The sequence below is a fragment of the Cebus imitator genome, unplaced genomic scaffold, assembly GCF_001604975.1.
Source record: "Cebus imitator isolate Cc_AM_T3 unplaced genomic scaffold, Cebus_imitator-1.0 Scaffold449, whole genome shotgun sequence".
Classification (NCBI taxonomy): domain Eukaryota; kingdom Metazoa; phylum Chordata; class Mammalia; order Primates; family Cebidae; genus Cebus; species Cebus imitator.
The window spans coordinates 2,087,084-2,101,006 of NW_016107764.1; the positions used below are offsets into that span (position 1 = coordinate 2,087,084).

A 13,923-nucleotide genomic window follows, 5' to 3' on the forward strand; every position below is an offset into this window, starting at 1 on the left:
GTGGACGGAGGTTCTGGAAGGAGGCGGGTTCTGGAAGCTGGTTCTGGAAGGAGGCGGGTTCTGGAAGCTGGTTCTGGAAGGAGGCGGGTTCTGGAAGTTGGTTCTGGAAGCTGGTTCTGGAAGCGGGACGACTCCGACAGACGCGCCTCGCTCGGGCTGGGGCCGGGCCCGGCGCCCCCGCTCGGCGGGCAGAGAAGAAAGCCGGCATTGTCGGAGCACTCACACTGGCGTTTGTCCCTAACAAAACCGTTGTAAAAACCCCATTGTGAACATTTCTGGAGCCAGCCTCTGAGGGGGTCCCGTTGCCGGGGTGACGGGACGGAACGGCGCGAGCGGGCGGGCGCCTGTAGTCCCCGCCGAGGGCGCCGAAGAGCCAGGCCCGCCTGACCGTCCGCTCGGGAAGTTCCGTGTACTTTCGCTCCGTTTCCCGAACTCGTCCGCACGCGCCTCGGCGCAAGCGCAGTGCAATCGGCCGACGGGCGCCGGCGTTCCGGCCGCGGTTGCCAGGGGTTACCGGATTCCCGGACCCCGCTGGAGGGCGGGGCTGGTCGGCCAGAGCCCGCCTTCCTGGAGCTCTGGTTGGCTGACCTGGCTGTCCGTCGAAGCGGCCTTGCCGCCTATTGGGCAACGGCCAGTTGGGCACGCCGGCCCCACACCCCGCCCAGCCGCGCCGGGCCGCCACCACCCGGGAGGGACAGTCGGGGACCCGCGCGACACGGAGGAGCCCGCGTCTGGGGTGGTGCAGGCGGCCTTGGGGACCCCCGGCGCGGCGGGCGCGGAGATGATCCTGGAGGAGAGGCCCGACGGCGCGGGCACCGGCGAGAAGAGTGCGCGGCTGCAGGTGCGCAGGGCGGGCGCGGCGGCGGGAGGAGGGGCCTGGACGCAGGCGGGGAAACTGAGGCCAGAGCCTGCGTCCTTCCCCCTCTGGGCTTGGCGGAGGCGCTTCCAGGCCACTCAAGCGAGCCCAGGAATGAGGGGAGCCCAGGTCTGGATCATCCTCACCGCTGAAGCGGATGACGGGGCTCCCTCCGCTTGGCCCCCTCTGGGCAGGTGTGGGGCCGGGCTCTGTGACCGCCCCCTCCACACCCTCCTCCCTGTTCCTTTCCAGGCCTGTACAGCCTCTTTCTCTAGCTCGGTCCTCCCTCTGCACCCGCTCCGGAACTGCGTGCCCGTTGGGTGCACTTGTAGCAGTTGGCCGGGAAGCCTCCTGGGTATGGGAAATGGAGAGAGATCGTCCCGCCTGGTCTCTCCTCAATTCCCAAACCTACGCCCCTTCTGAGGTCCCTAACCTGGGGGCTGACTGGGCAAGTGGGAGGGGCAGGCAGGGCTGTGGAGACCTGTTGCGTCTGTGCCCGGGAAAGAGGGCATGTCCGTGGGCCTTGTTCTACAGCCCAGAGCCTGCCTGTTCCCTGTGGACCAGCTCGAGGCTGCCCCAGTGCTCCTGCCAGGCGCTGAGTGCCCGTGCCCCCCAAGGGCTTTTAGTCAAGGGTTGCCCCTGCTGCTTGCTCTAGGCGAGCCTTGGATCGCACCCAGCTCTGCTCCACTCTGGGACGTCAGACTGCATTGTCCCTGGGCTGGCTCTACTCAGCTTTGGTGTCTGGGCTCGGGTCTCCTGGGGGAGGAGGCGGTGCCATCGCAGGTCACTGGGCCGGTGATGCTGACCAGAGCAGAGCCCTTAAGGGCTCCCTTACTGCCCACCGCCAGGCTGCAGCACCTCCTGGCCACTGGAGAGAGAGGCAGCCTGTGCCTGCCGTTGGTGAGCTTACTCTGGCAGGGTGGCCGTGCCTGCAGGTGGCCTGGGATGGCACATGTTGTTTTGAGTGGAATGTTTGGGAAGCTGCACAAACAAGATGTCCCAGAGGGCTCGGGAGGTGACGCTTTTCAGGCTGTGGGCTGTGGCCAGGCTCCTTGCCTGGCCCTCCCTTGCCCGGGGAGAAGCTGTCTCCAACCACCTCCCGGCTGCGGCGTCTCTTCCACCATCCAGAAATAACTGCGCTGCCATCAGGGGACTGGGGAGGGCACCTGTGGGAGGTGGCGTGGGGCGGAGGCAGGCCCTGTGTCACACGCGTACCACTCAGGCTGTCCTGCGATCTGGAAAGTCTTCCCTGATGCCTGTGGCCAGGCTGGGGTGAGGCCTGTTCCACCCCCATCAGGCTGGCCCCCAAACTGGCCCTGATGCTCAGAGTTCAGTGGGTCAGGGGTTGGTCATTTGTCCACTTATAGGCCATGCCTGGGCCTGAGGCCCTGTGGACAGGTCTGGGTGACTTGGATTGCCCTCGGCATGATGAAAGCAGGTGTCCAGGGAGCGCTCGCCTGGTCCCAGGGCTCCAGCGATGCAGCTAGAGTCCTGCCATGGCTGCTTCCCAGGCCCTGGGCCTCAGCACGTCTGAGGAACAGCGTGAGTAGGTGGTCAGGGCTGCCAAGCTGGGAATGGGAGAAGCCTGTCATGGCCTAGGGTGGCCAGTGCAGCTGCTGTCCCTCCCGCAGGGGCCACAGGGGCTCCCAGGAGAGGACCACAGGCATGGGGGTTTTGGGGATGGCGTAGGTTCTAGGGGATGGCATGGGGGTTTGGAGATGGTGTGGGTTCTAGGGGACGGCACAGGGGTTTGGAGATGGTGTGGATTCTAGGGGACGGCACAGGGGTTTGAGGGATGGCGTGGGTTCTAGGGGACAGCGCAGGGGTTTGCAGATGGTGTGGGTTCTAGGGGACGGCGCAGGGGTTTGAGGGATGGCGTGGGTTCTAGAGGACGGCACAAGGATTTGGGGATGGCGTGAGTTTAGGGGACGGCGTGGGTTCCTGTTCCCCAACAAGGGTGAGAAGCAGTCCCAGGAGCCACCAGAGGCCTTGTCTTGCTGCTGATTGGCAGACGTGGCCAGGATGGCCACACCTGACACAGACCAGATTCGCCCCAGGGCTGGGTGAGAGTCACTGTCCTTAGCAGCATTGTGGGTCTCAAAGTATGGAAGAAGTGGGTGCTGGATAGGCAAACCAGCCACTCTGAGCCTGGGAGCCCACGCAGGAGACAGCCACAGGTGACATAAAGAACTTTGTCAGGGTGGAGAGCCAGGTGTTCCCATGTGGCCACGGGGAAGAGCGGTGGGAGGGACATGTGAGGATCACGCAGGCAGGACCCCAACACCATGAGGGTGGGGTGGCCTGAGGCATGAAACTGGACCTCCCTTGAGAGAAATTTAAGCCCCAACACATTTGCACCACTTCAGAAAACAGAGGAGCCATGGAAGTTCAGAAAGGGGCCCTGCCAGGCACACTCCTGTGTATCTCCATGGCCAGTGCTGGGTAGGGCCACAGGGATGCAGTCTATGGGTTCGAGGCTCAGAGTCCCTTCTGTGTGGATGGGAAAGGACTCTGCACGGTGGATGCACGGTGTGTGTTCACTTTGAGAACCATCCCCAAAGTCGGACCGCAGCCGCTGCACCAGCTGCTGGGGTCCGATGGCTGCCCCCAGAGCCTCGGTGACCCCGTCCTTTGTGCCCACACCTAAACCTGCACAGAACAATTGGGAGGCATGGGTGAGTTAGATGGAAGAAAATTGGGGGAGGGGGGAAGGGGAGATCCAGAATGAAAGCTGGAAGTGCAGGAGGAAGGATGTGTGGAGCAGCAAGTCACCTCCTTCAGGGCTCCTGGAGCCCCTGCTTGTCCAGGCTGCCTGGTGAGACCCTGGGGTGTCCTTGTCAGGTGCCAGCCTCCCCCCGACCCCCATCACAATCCGCAGCATCCCCCACCACCACGTCGTTCTGCACTGACTGATCTGGCCGGGTCCTGTGTTCACACTGGCCCTGTCTGGTCCCTCCCTGTGAGGCCAGCCCCAGCTCCAGCCCATAGTGACCACCCCGTTAGCCTCGGGCAGGCCACACTCCTCTCCGTGGCTTGTGGGGGTCCCCCGGGGTCAGGGCTGTGATTGCCTGTGGCCTCCCTGCAGGGCCATGACTCCCTGACACAGACACAGCGTGGCCAGCTGCAGAGCCGCAGGGCCTGGATTTACCAGCAGATCGACAAGGAGCTGCAGATGCGGACGGGCGCTGAGAACCTCTACAGGTGAGTGCTCAAGGCCCCCGGGCCCCGAGCAAAGCCCACCTGGGTGAGGGTGGCAGAGCAGCCACCCAGGTAGGTGTCTACCCCACAGTGGGTCACAGAGGCCTCCATGGGCCTCTGTGCTGGGCTGGAGGGGCCAGGGAACCGGTGTCCCCCTGGGTGTGCAGCATGGGAGCCCCCAGCAGTGCACGTGGGGGCTTCTCAGAAGAGGCATGGTTGAGGCTGAGCTGTGGCAGGTGATGTCACGTCCCAAGGTTGGGGACTTGGGAAGGGGTGGAAGACCCGCTCCTCTTCCTTGGAGCACGCCACCTGTGAGCCTCGCCTATGTGTGAGTGCCCCTCAGTGCCTGCTGCCTCCCTGCCCCCATCCTGGCCTTCCTTGGGGACCCCTGGTCCCTTTGCCAGGTCCTGATGCAGGCACAGAGAGGGGTCTGGCTCTTGCCCACCATCCAAGGAAGTTGTGTTTGAGTGCTGTGGAGGGCTGTATGAGCCCCAAAGAAAGCTGGGGCGCTGAGGGAAGTGCCCCCAGGCTGGAGTCAGGACATGCAGGGGCTGGGGTCAGGGATGATGAATTGTAGGAGGCATCACCTGTGAGCCCCCGGATCCTGCTTCGCCCCTGCCCCACCCATGAGGGGCGGACCCCGCCAGCAACATCCCTCTGTGGGGTGAGCTCTTGACAGGTAGCTGGCCGGAGGGCTGCGGTGGGCACGGGGCCTTTGGCTCTGCCCTGGGGCTGGGCTTTCAACTGCCCGGCCTCCCTCAGAGCCACCAGCAACAGCCGGGTGAGAGAGACGGTCGCCCTGGAGTTGAGCTACGTTAACTCCCACCTGCAGCTGCTGAAGGAGGAGCTGGAGGAGCTCAGCGGCGGCGTGGACTCTGGCCGGCATGGGAGGTGCGGATGGGGCCAGGACCGCGAGTGTGCGTGCACTTCGGGAGCGGTTTAGGACAGTGGAGGGGGACTTGCAGGTGCCCGTGCCCCTCAGGAGCGGTTTAGGATGGTGGGGGGTACGCAGCCCCCCCCCCAGGAGCTGCAAAAACACCCCCCAGGGCAGATGCACATGTGGATCCTGAGGGAGGGATGCACACCGTGCCACAGAGCCCTGGGAGTGGACCCGGGCTGCCGAGGCCAGCAGGGCTCAGCCTTACAGTCTGGAATCAATGCTTCTGGTTGTAGCGAAGCTGTCACTGTCCCCATGATACCTCTGGGCCTGAAGGAGACCAAGGAGCTGGACTGGTCTACACCGCTGAAGGTACGCACTGACCTGCAAGCTCTAAGGGGCATGGCCCTGCCCTGGGACCCAGGAGATCTTGGAAGCTTCCTGGTCCAGCCATCTCATCGAACAGATAGGGAAACTAAGGCCCAGAGGAAGGGTGAAAGGGACACCAGGGACCTGGCATACATGGCCAGGGACCCAGCCTCTGCTTCGTTCATGGCCCACAGTGGTGCCTGCGCCCCAGGCCAGGGCTGATCCCATAGAGAGGGTGCAAACACATGCCCTGCCCTCAGACGGGCAATGCCCTAGGACCATGGGGCCTGGAAACCCAAGAAGGGGCACGGGACCCAGGCTCGCCCATGGAGACCACCATTGGCTCAGGGCCACACGCCTAGCACTGGCCCACGAGGGCCTTGGAAAGGGCTCAGACCCCAAAACAGACTGGCATTGCCTGTCAGGGGCCTGTGGGAGCCACTGACTGTTCAGCATGCGAGTCACTGAGTGGCAGACGGGTCCTGGCCTCCGAGCCACAGGGATGAATAAGGAAATGCGCATAAAAGTGGCGCTGAGTCTCCAGGCTCCACTTCTGTGATGGGCTGGGGGAGTCCCAGGGCCAGAGGGGCTCTGACCCGCATCAGCCCACAGAGTCCATCCGGACACATCGGCCCCCAGCCCTTCTCTGGGGCTTCTGAGGGGCCAGGGCCCAGGGCCCCGGTCCTACATGGCAGCCGGCCTGCTCTGCAACATGGACCCTCCCTCCACCATGAGTCTTTCCCCAAGGTGGGCTGGGAGACCCCAGGGAAGGAGGCCAGGCACAGGGCGGACGCCAACACCTGCCCCCCATCAGGAGCTGATCTCGGTGCACTTCGGAGAGGACGGCACCTCCTATGAAGCAGAAATCAGGGAGCTGGAGGCCCTTCGGCAGGTGTGTGGTTCCCCGCCTGCCCTCCTGCAGCCCCGGGAGACACAAGCAGAGGCTGAGGACAGGCCTCAGTCAGGAACAGAAGGCAGAGCTCAGTGTGGATGTCTCAGGGACGTGGGAGACACAGCTGGGGGGCGTGGAGGGGCCTGCAGGTGGCTCCCATGCCGCACGCTGCTGGCCTTCGGGAGTTGTGGCTGCCTAGGGCCCCGCTGGCTTTGCCTCCCCACCCCCTGTGGTGCTGATGCCCACAGGGGCTCCCCAGAGTGGTGTGTGAGTGGGGTGGGCCGGGCGGTGGGGCCCAGTGGCTCCTGCCCCGCAGGCCATGCGGACTCCCAGCCGGAACGAGGCGGGCCTGGAGCTGCTCACCACCTACTACCACCAGCTGTGCCTCCTGGATGCACGCTTCCTCACCCCCGCCAGGAGCCTTGGGCTCTTCTTCCAGTGGTAGGGACTGCAGGCAGTGGTGCCCTGGGGAGGGGAGGCCTGGCTGCCACGCCACGGGAACTCCACCCAGCCTGACCCCGCACTGCAGGTATGACTCGCTCACTGGGGTCCCGGCCCAGCAGCGTGCCCTGGCCTTCGAGAAGGGCAGCGTGCTTTTCAACATTGGTGCCCTACACACGCAGATCGGGGCGCGCCAGGACCGCACCTGCGTCGAGGGTGTCCACTGCGCCGTGGAGGCCTTCCAGAGGGCCGCTGGTGAGGGCAGCCTGGGCCGCGGTGGGGCAGGGTTCAGTGCCAGGGTACCACAGAGCCCCTTCTGCGGGCCAGGAGCTGGGGGTGGCTAGGACGTCAGTCCCTCAGGTAAGGGGGCTGAGTGAGCACATTGGGCCCACCTTGTCCCTGGACCAGCCCTGGCTGGCCACCCTGAGTGCCACGTGGGGCAGAGAGAGGCAGGTGCAGGGCCTGCGTGTGAGCACCCTCCCTCACTCTGTCTGCAGGGGCCTTCAGCCTCCTGAGGGAGAACTTCTCACATGCGCCAAGCCCAGACATGAATGCTGCATCCCTCTGCGCCCTGGAGCAGCTCATGATGGCCCAGGCCCAGGAATGTGTGTTTGAGGGCCTCTTGCCACCTGCCTCCATGGCTCCCTGCGACTGCCTGGCCCAGCTGCACCTGGCACAGGAGGCTGCCCAGGTGAGCTCACAGCACCCTTGTCAGGGTGCAGGGGGTGGGGCCGAGTTGGGGTCAGAGCTGGGGTCCAGGCAGGCGTGAGATCTGCCTCGCTTCTGTGGGGCTGGAGCCTCTGCTCAAGGGGACGGCATGAGGCAGCAGGAACTGGGGTGCTGGAGAGGCTGCTGGGGTGTTGGTCAGAGCAGGTGGAGGCCAGTGGGCAGAGGCAGCCACCACCCGGAGAGCAGGAGGCCCTCGAGTGCCCTCCATGTCCACGGCAGGTGGCAGCCGAGTACAGGCTCGTGCACCGGACCATGGCCCAGCCCCCCGTCCACGACTACGTGCCCGCCTCCTGGATCACCCTGGTGCATGTCAAGGCTGAGTACTTCTGCTCCCTGGCCCACTACCACATAGCCATGGCCCTCTGCGACAGCTCCCGTGAGTGCCTGCCCCGCCTGCCTGTGGTGCTGCAGAGGCCCCTGCCCGGGCCTCATGGCCTCTCTGTCCCCCAGCAGCGACCGAGGGAGAGCTCCCCGCACACGAGCAGGTCTTCCTCCAGCCCCACGCCTCCTCTGAGCCCCGAGGCCCCGCACTGCCACTGGAGCTGGAGGAGCGCAGGAAGCTTGGTAAGGCATCTGTGCATGGAATGCCCTGGGGGCTCAGGTGGCCACCAATAGCAGCAGCGCATCCCACACCGCCCTCATGCTCTTTGCCACCTGCCGTCCCATGCGGATGGGGAGGCCGCCGACCTATCCCTGGATGCCCTGTGCCTGATGGGTGGCGGCCCAGCACAGGAGCCCCAGGCAGCCATGAGCAGGTGGGCCACCACTGGGAGCAGCTCGCCCATCCCTGGCCCCCTCTTTGCACCTGGCAGAGCCCTCCAGCACAGCCAGCCCCTCGCCCCATGGCTCAGGCCCACAGTGAACGTGGCTGTGATGAGCCCTGCAGCCCTGGCCTTGCCCACTCCTCCTGCCAAGCCCTGGGGCCCTCGGGCCCACATGGTGTGTGACAGCGCTGTGCCCGGTGCAGGCAAGGCGCACCTGAAGCGCGCCATCCTGGGGCAGGAGGAGGCGCTGCGGCTGCACACACTGTGCCGTGTCCTGCGGGAGGTGGACCTGCTGCGGGCCGTGGTCGCCCAGGCGCTGCAGCGTTCACTGGCCAAGTACTCAGAACTCGACTGCGAGGATGACTTCTGTGAGACGGCGGAGGCCCCCGACATCCGGCGTGAGCAGCCAGGGCCTGTCTGGGCGGCTGCATCCCCGGCTGGGGTGGGGGCCTTCACCCTGGAGAAAAGGAGGCTGATTGCATTAAAGACGCGGTCACCACAGTGAATTAAATCACAGTGGCACTTTCCAGGCGGTGATCTCGAGGGCCCGCAGAGCTGCCTGGCCCTGCAGGGGACCAGGGGCCAACCATGCTCCTCAGCATCTCCCTCCCCACCCCAGCCTCTGCCCTGAGGGGAAGCCCACAGGCCCGGGCAGGCATGGCTGACTCCAGGGAGGGCTTCTGGAGCCACTTGGGCAGGGAGATCGTGTGTTCAGGGCACCTGGCGCGCTCCTCCCAGCATTGCAGAGTGGCCAGGCCTAGAGGTCAGAGGCAGGGCCTGTGTCTGCTCGAGGTCATGCCCTGTGGCCTGGCAAATTCCAGGGGCTGGTGCCCACAGGCTTCCAGCTTAGCTCTGCTCTTCTTCCCGCCCTCTCAGCTAAGACCCGCCAGAAGCCAGAGGCCAGGATGCCGCACCTGTCCCAGGGGAAGGGGCCTGACATCTTCCATCGGCTGGTGAGCACACCTGTCCCCAGGTGCCCTCCAGCACTGGCAGCTTGGGCTACGTGGCTCTGACCAGCACGTGGCCTCAGGCCTTTGTTGGTGGTCGAGGTCTGCCTGGCCTGCCTCGTGGAACCCTCGGTGTCCCTCGGTGCTCAGGTTGGGCGGGGGTGCTGGCCAGGCAGGGTCTCCTCTGACCTCTGAGCCCCGCCAGGGGCCCCTGTCTGTGTTCTCAGCCAAGAACCGGTGGCGGCTGGTGGGCCCCATCCACCTGACCCGAGGAGAGGGCGGCTTCGGTCTCACACTTCGGGGAGACTCGCCTGTCCTCATTGCTGCCGTCATTCCGGGGGGCCAGGCTGCGGTAAGGGCCCCTCCGGTCCCTGAGGTGGAGTCCCTGGTGCCCGCCAGGGTATGATGTCCCTGTCTCACTGTCCAAGTCTCCCCGCAGGCGGCAGGCCTGAAGGAGGGTGACTACATCGTGGCGGTGAACGGGCAGCCGTGCCGCTGGTGGAGGCACGCGGAGGTGGTGGCGGAGCTGAGGGCTTCGGGAGACGCAGGTGCCAGCCTGCAGGTGGTGTCGCTGCTGCCCAGCTCTGGCCTGCCCTGCCTGGTGAGCCCCAGGGCCCTGAGGAGCAATCCCCACCCTGCTGTCCCCACCCTGGCCCTGGGCCTGCCCCGGATGCTTGAGCAGCATTAGGAAGGGGAGGCAGGGAGACAGGCAACCCTCCCCTGGGGGGCTCCTGGGTAGGGGCCACCTGTACTTTGGCCTCCACCTGGGGGCACTGCTCTGCCCCGAGGGTGCTGCAGCTCACTCCTCCCTCAGCCTCTGTATCCTCAGGCTGGAGGCTTCTGGGTCTGGCGCTCCATCCCAGAGCATGGCTGACCCAGGGCTGGGTGAAACCCATGGGCCCCTGCTATGTGGCTGTCCTGATGGGAGCCCCCAAACAGTTTCATGACGTGCCGGCCCCACCCAGGGGGTCCTCGCCTCCTCCCAGACTGGCTGCAGGTAGGGACGGGCGGCAGTGGCTGACCGCAGTCTCTGTCCCTGCTGTAGGGGGACCGCCGGCCCGCCCTGCTGGGCCCCAAGGGGCTTCTGAGGAGCCAGAGGGAGCATGGTTGCAAGACCCCGGCATCCACAAGGGCCAGCCCCCGGCCCCTCCTCGGCTGGAGCCGAAAGACCCAACAGGGCAAGACTGGAGGCTGCTCACAGCCCGGCGCCCCAGCGAAGACGGCTCCACCCTCACCCTCGGAGCTCCCAGGGCAGCTGTGAGGGCGCGGCTCCCCACACACCCCAGCTCTGGCTCCAGCTGGTGGGAAGCATCAAGCACTCCCCCACCCAGAGGGCCTGCAGGCAGTGCCTGCTTTGCCCTGTGCCGGAGGTTGCCCCAGGCACCTTCCTGCCCATTAAAGACAATGGTCAGACCTGTCTGAGCCCAGTGACGGGAGCCGTGGCCACTTCACCCATACACAGGAAGGGTGCCAGTCCCTCTGCCGATCTGAGGTCAGCTTCCTGGGGCTGACCTGCCCTGGGGGCTCCTCACAGCCTCCCCTCTGTACCCCCAGGCTCTGTCCACCTGCTGCTGCCCTGGGCACAGACCCTGAGGTGTCAGTCCTGCCTCCAGCCAAGCTTCTGCCTGGTGCACAGCGACTACTGCTGGGCACCCCTTTGCTCCCTGCTCCTCTGCCATGCAGCAGCCAAGTGTGTCCATGGCACCCACAGACCTCTAGGCAGGGTCCCAGCCAAGGCCTCCCCTGAAATACCTCCCGTTGTCCCGTCTGGGCATGGGGGTGCTGTGGGGATGCAGGAGGCCCTGAGGCCCCACTGCCTGCTGTGGGGGAGGGGAGATGCGGGAGGCCCTGAGGTCCTGCTGCCCCCTGGGGAGAGAGGGCAAAGGTCTTGGGGTCTGGGGCCTAGAGCTGTAGTCAAGCTGTACAGAGCAGGGGACCCCCGACCTCTGTGCTCTGTGCTGATTAACCCAGCAAGTGTCCCCTTTGCCAAGAGTCCCTGGTGTCAGGGCCCAGGTCTCATGGCAGCCCTCAGCTGCCAGACCTGCTGCCCGCCCTGCTGTCCTGCTCTTAGCATGGGTGCCACCCTCAGCTCCTGGGCATGTCACCTCTCCCTGATCCTGGGGCCAGCACAGGCCCCCAGCCTGCCTGGCTCCTCCTGCTGGCCTCCACGGGCTGTGAGTTCTCAGTGTCTCAAGCAGGGGAAGTGGGGACTGCCCCCAGGCCTCTGTACACTGGGTGGACAAAGGTCATCAGCAGGAATGCCACCCCCAGGACAGCAGTGGGCTCAGGCCTGGGCTTCCAGAGGGAGGGGATGGGAAAGGCTGCAGGGCAGGGCAGGCCTGAGCTGCACCCAAGAGACGCCACAGAGCAGGGCCCCAGGGCCCAGCAGGTTCCAGAAGGGACAGGGCTGGCGGGAGTCATTCCTGAAGCCACCAGGGGGCAGCCACCACCCGCTTAGCCCCGAGAGGCAGCACGGGCAGGTGCAGCTTGGGAGGGCCAAGCCGCAGACCCTGGGTGGCAAGGTAGCCCCCAGCACTACAAGACCCCTGCCTGCTCGTCCAGGCCCTTCCAAGGGTCCTCCAGGTGGGAGCAGCCCGCCCTGTGTGCCAGGCTTCAATTCCAGGACAGGACCCTGCACTGCTACCTCCCTTGTGCTTCAGCCAGGAAAATGGGGTGCCAGTGGGGTGTGGGGAGGACCCAGAGACACAGACGCCACGGTGCCATCTTCCTGGGCAGGAGGGTGGGGCTCCCCAGCCTGCCTGAGCCAAGGTGGGGGTCCAGGTGTATCCCTTTCCCTCCCCTGCCCTCCTGGGAAAATCCTTGTCTCAGCAGAATGATCCAAGGTCATGAAGGTCTTCCCAATATGTATTAATTTGATTAATAAAACTTCGTCGAGGAGGCCATTAGGCGCTAATTGGGGGTGACAGCATGGCAGCCCTGTCTGGGAGGTGCAGGGATTCCCCATCTCCTGTGGCCTGTCCAGACCCAAGGTGGGGCCAAAGCTGCCCCCTGCCTCCTGCAAGGTGGGTGCTGGGCCACCACAGGCTGGCAGAGGGGGCTCTCCCTACCTCAGACCCTTGGGGTGCGCCCCACCCATCCAGCCCCTGCCCATACACGCCTCTTCCCTGGCTGCCACCAAGGCTGGGCCTGTGCTCCTGGCCCTTCTCCACCCCAGGCCGTCCCGTCCCCTGATGCCCCTCATGGGTCTCCCTTGGGACTGGCTGTTGTCATCCTGTCCCTTGGCAGAAAGGCAGGGGCCTCACAGTTGGAGTCACACGTGGTTGGGACTGGCTCCCGTCACCATCTCTGTCCGTCTGTGAAGTGGGGGAAGCCCGGGGCATGGGGGTGCTGTGGGGATGCAGGAGGCCCTGAGGCCCCACTGCCTGCTTTGGGGGAGGGGAGATGCGGGAGGCCCTGAGGTCCTGCTGCCCCCTGGGGAGAGAGGGCAAAGGTCTTGGGGTCTGGGGCCTAGAGCTGTAGTCAAGGCAGGGCTGGACGGGGGTCCTCCTCCCCCCCTTCCACTTGGGACTGCTCCTAGGGCAGCAGTGAGCCCCTCTCCAGAACTTTCCGTTCTGAACCATGCCACTCCAGCCACTGTGGGAGTCCTGCCAGACAGCCCCTGGGCTTCGGGAAGGGACCATGCCCCTTCCTCATTCTCGCAGCAGCTGGTGGCTGATTGCTGGACGCCCTGGGTGGACTGCCCAGTCCAGCCCCCCGAGGACTCCAAGTCCACACAGGCAGCTACAGGAGGGGGTGTCAGTCACCACGGCTCTAAGAGACCTGGGGACCGGTCAAAGGCATGATGCCAGGCCTGGCAGGACCTGCAGCTACATCCCCGTGGCCAGCTGTGGCCTGTGCCCCTCCAGGGGGCAGCAGGCCCTGGGGCCAGCACACAGAGGGCACCTGTGCTGAACCTGCCCTAGCAGGAGGCAGCAGCTCAGGGTCCCGTCCCACCTGCCCAGGTTGGGAGCAAGCTGGATCAGGGTGGGGCTTTGAGGCTGGGGGAAGGCAGGGCTGACTGCTGGGGAGCACTTGGTCCGAAGGCTGTGCCTCCCAGTGGGTACAGCTGTCCACACAGATGCATGTGTTGGTGCTCGTCTGCCCCTCTGCACCTCAACTGTGCCCTGTGGAGCCCGTTCTCCTCCCCTGAGGTTCTGCTTGCTCGTTCTTGGGCATTGCTGGCCAGCGCCATGTTGGCCTTTAGGGATTGGTTAGTGTCCCTTCCTCGGACGGCCTGGCTCGGCCACACCCTTTGCATGGCCTTAGCCCCGCCTTCTGGCCCAGCCATGTCACTTGGGTCACTGTGTCACACATGGGTCAAGGGCAAGGACAGCACCAATCCATGAGAGCACAGACGGGACGGCGTGGGGCAGTGTTGCCAGGGAGGGCGGGGCCCGCGTCCAGGAGCTGCTGAGGCCACGGCGTGAACCTGCCTCGCTCCCCATGCCCGGACAGAGCCAGGGCCCATGACGGATGAGGGGCAGCACAGGGATCGATGGCGCCTGGGACCGCATGTGCGCAGGGACGGCGTGTGCATCCTGCCCGGGTGCTGGGTCCCTCGCAGCAATACTTCATTTCCAGAGTGGTCCCCAGGCAGGCGGCTGAGCTGAGCCTGCTGTGCCATCCTTTCTGCTTTGCCAACAGAAAACTGCGGAGAAGGGAGAAAGCCGACTCCGTTTTGCTTGGGTCAGCAGTGAGCAGGATTAACGCAGGGAGAGGAGTTGCGAGGGGCGGGGGCGGGGGCTTGGGGATGGACAGGGCTGGGGGTGGGGTTGCGGGTGGCTGGGCTGGGGATAGACGGAGGTGAGCCCAGGGCAGGGTCCCCAGTCCACTCTCCTCACGCCCTCCCC

General features: G+C 65.4%; 1 protein-coding gene across 5 annotated transcripts; it reads left to right on the top strand.

Annotated features, from left to right (window-relative positions):
* Nucleotides 1-664: 664 nt before the first annotated feature.
* On the top strand, nt 665-10,495 carry RHPN1 (rhophilin Rho GTPase binding protein 1). 5 transcript variants are annotated; one of them, XM_037732439.1, is made up of 15 exons: nt 665-841; nt 3,942-4,057; nt 4,817-4,945; nt 5,228-5,303; nt 6,115-6,192; nt 6,509-6,633; nt 6,704-6,888; nt 7,131-7,324; nt 7,582-7,738; nt 7,813-7,926; nt 8,330-8,524; nt 9,003-9,079; nt 9,279-9,425; nt 9,513-9,674; nt 10,119-10,495. In XM_037732439.1, the coding sequence occupies exons 1-15, from the start codon at nt 782-784 to the stop codon at nt 10,332-10,334; spliced, it is 2,031 nt and encodes a 676-aa protein (XP_037588367.1). In that variant the 5' UTR covers nt 665-781; the 3' UTR covers nt 10,335-10,495. The 5 variants fall into 5 exon arrangements, with proteins under 5 accessions (XP_037588367.1, XP_037588368.1, XP_017367008.1 ...); XM_037732440.1 differs by having other exon boundaries at nt 7,816-7,926; XM_017511519.2 differs by having other exon boundaries at nt 6,722-6,888; nt 7,816-7,926.
* The last annotated feature ends 3,428 nt before the right edge of the window (nt 10,496-13,923 follow it).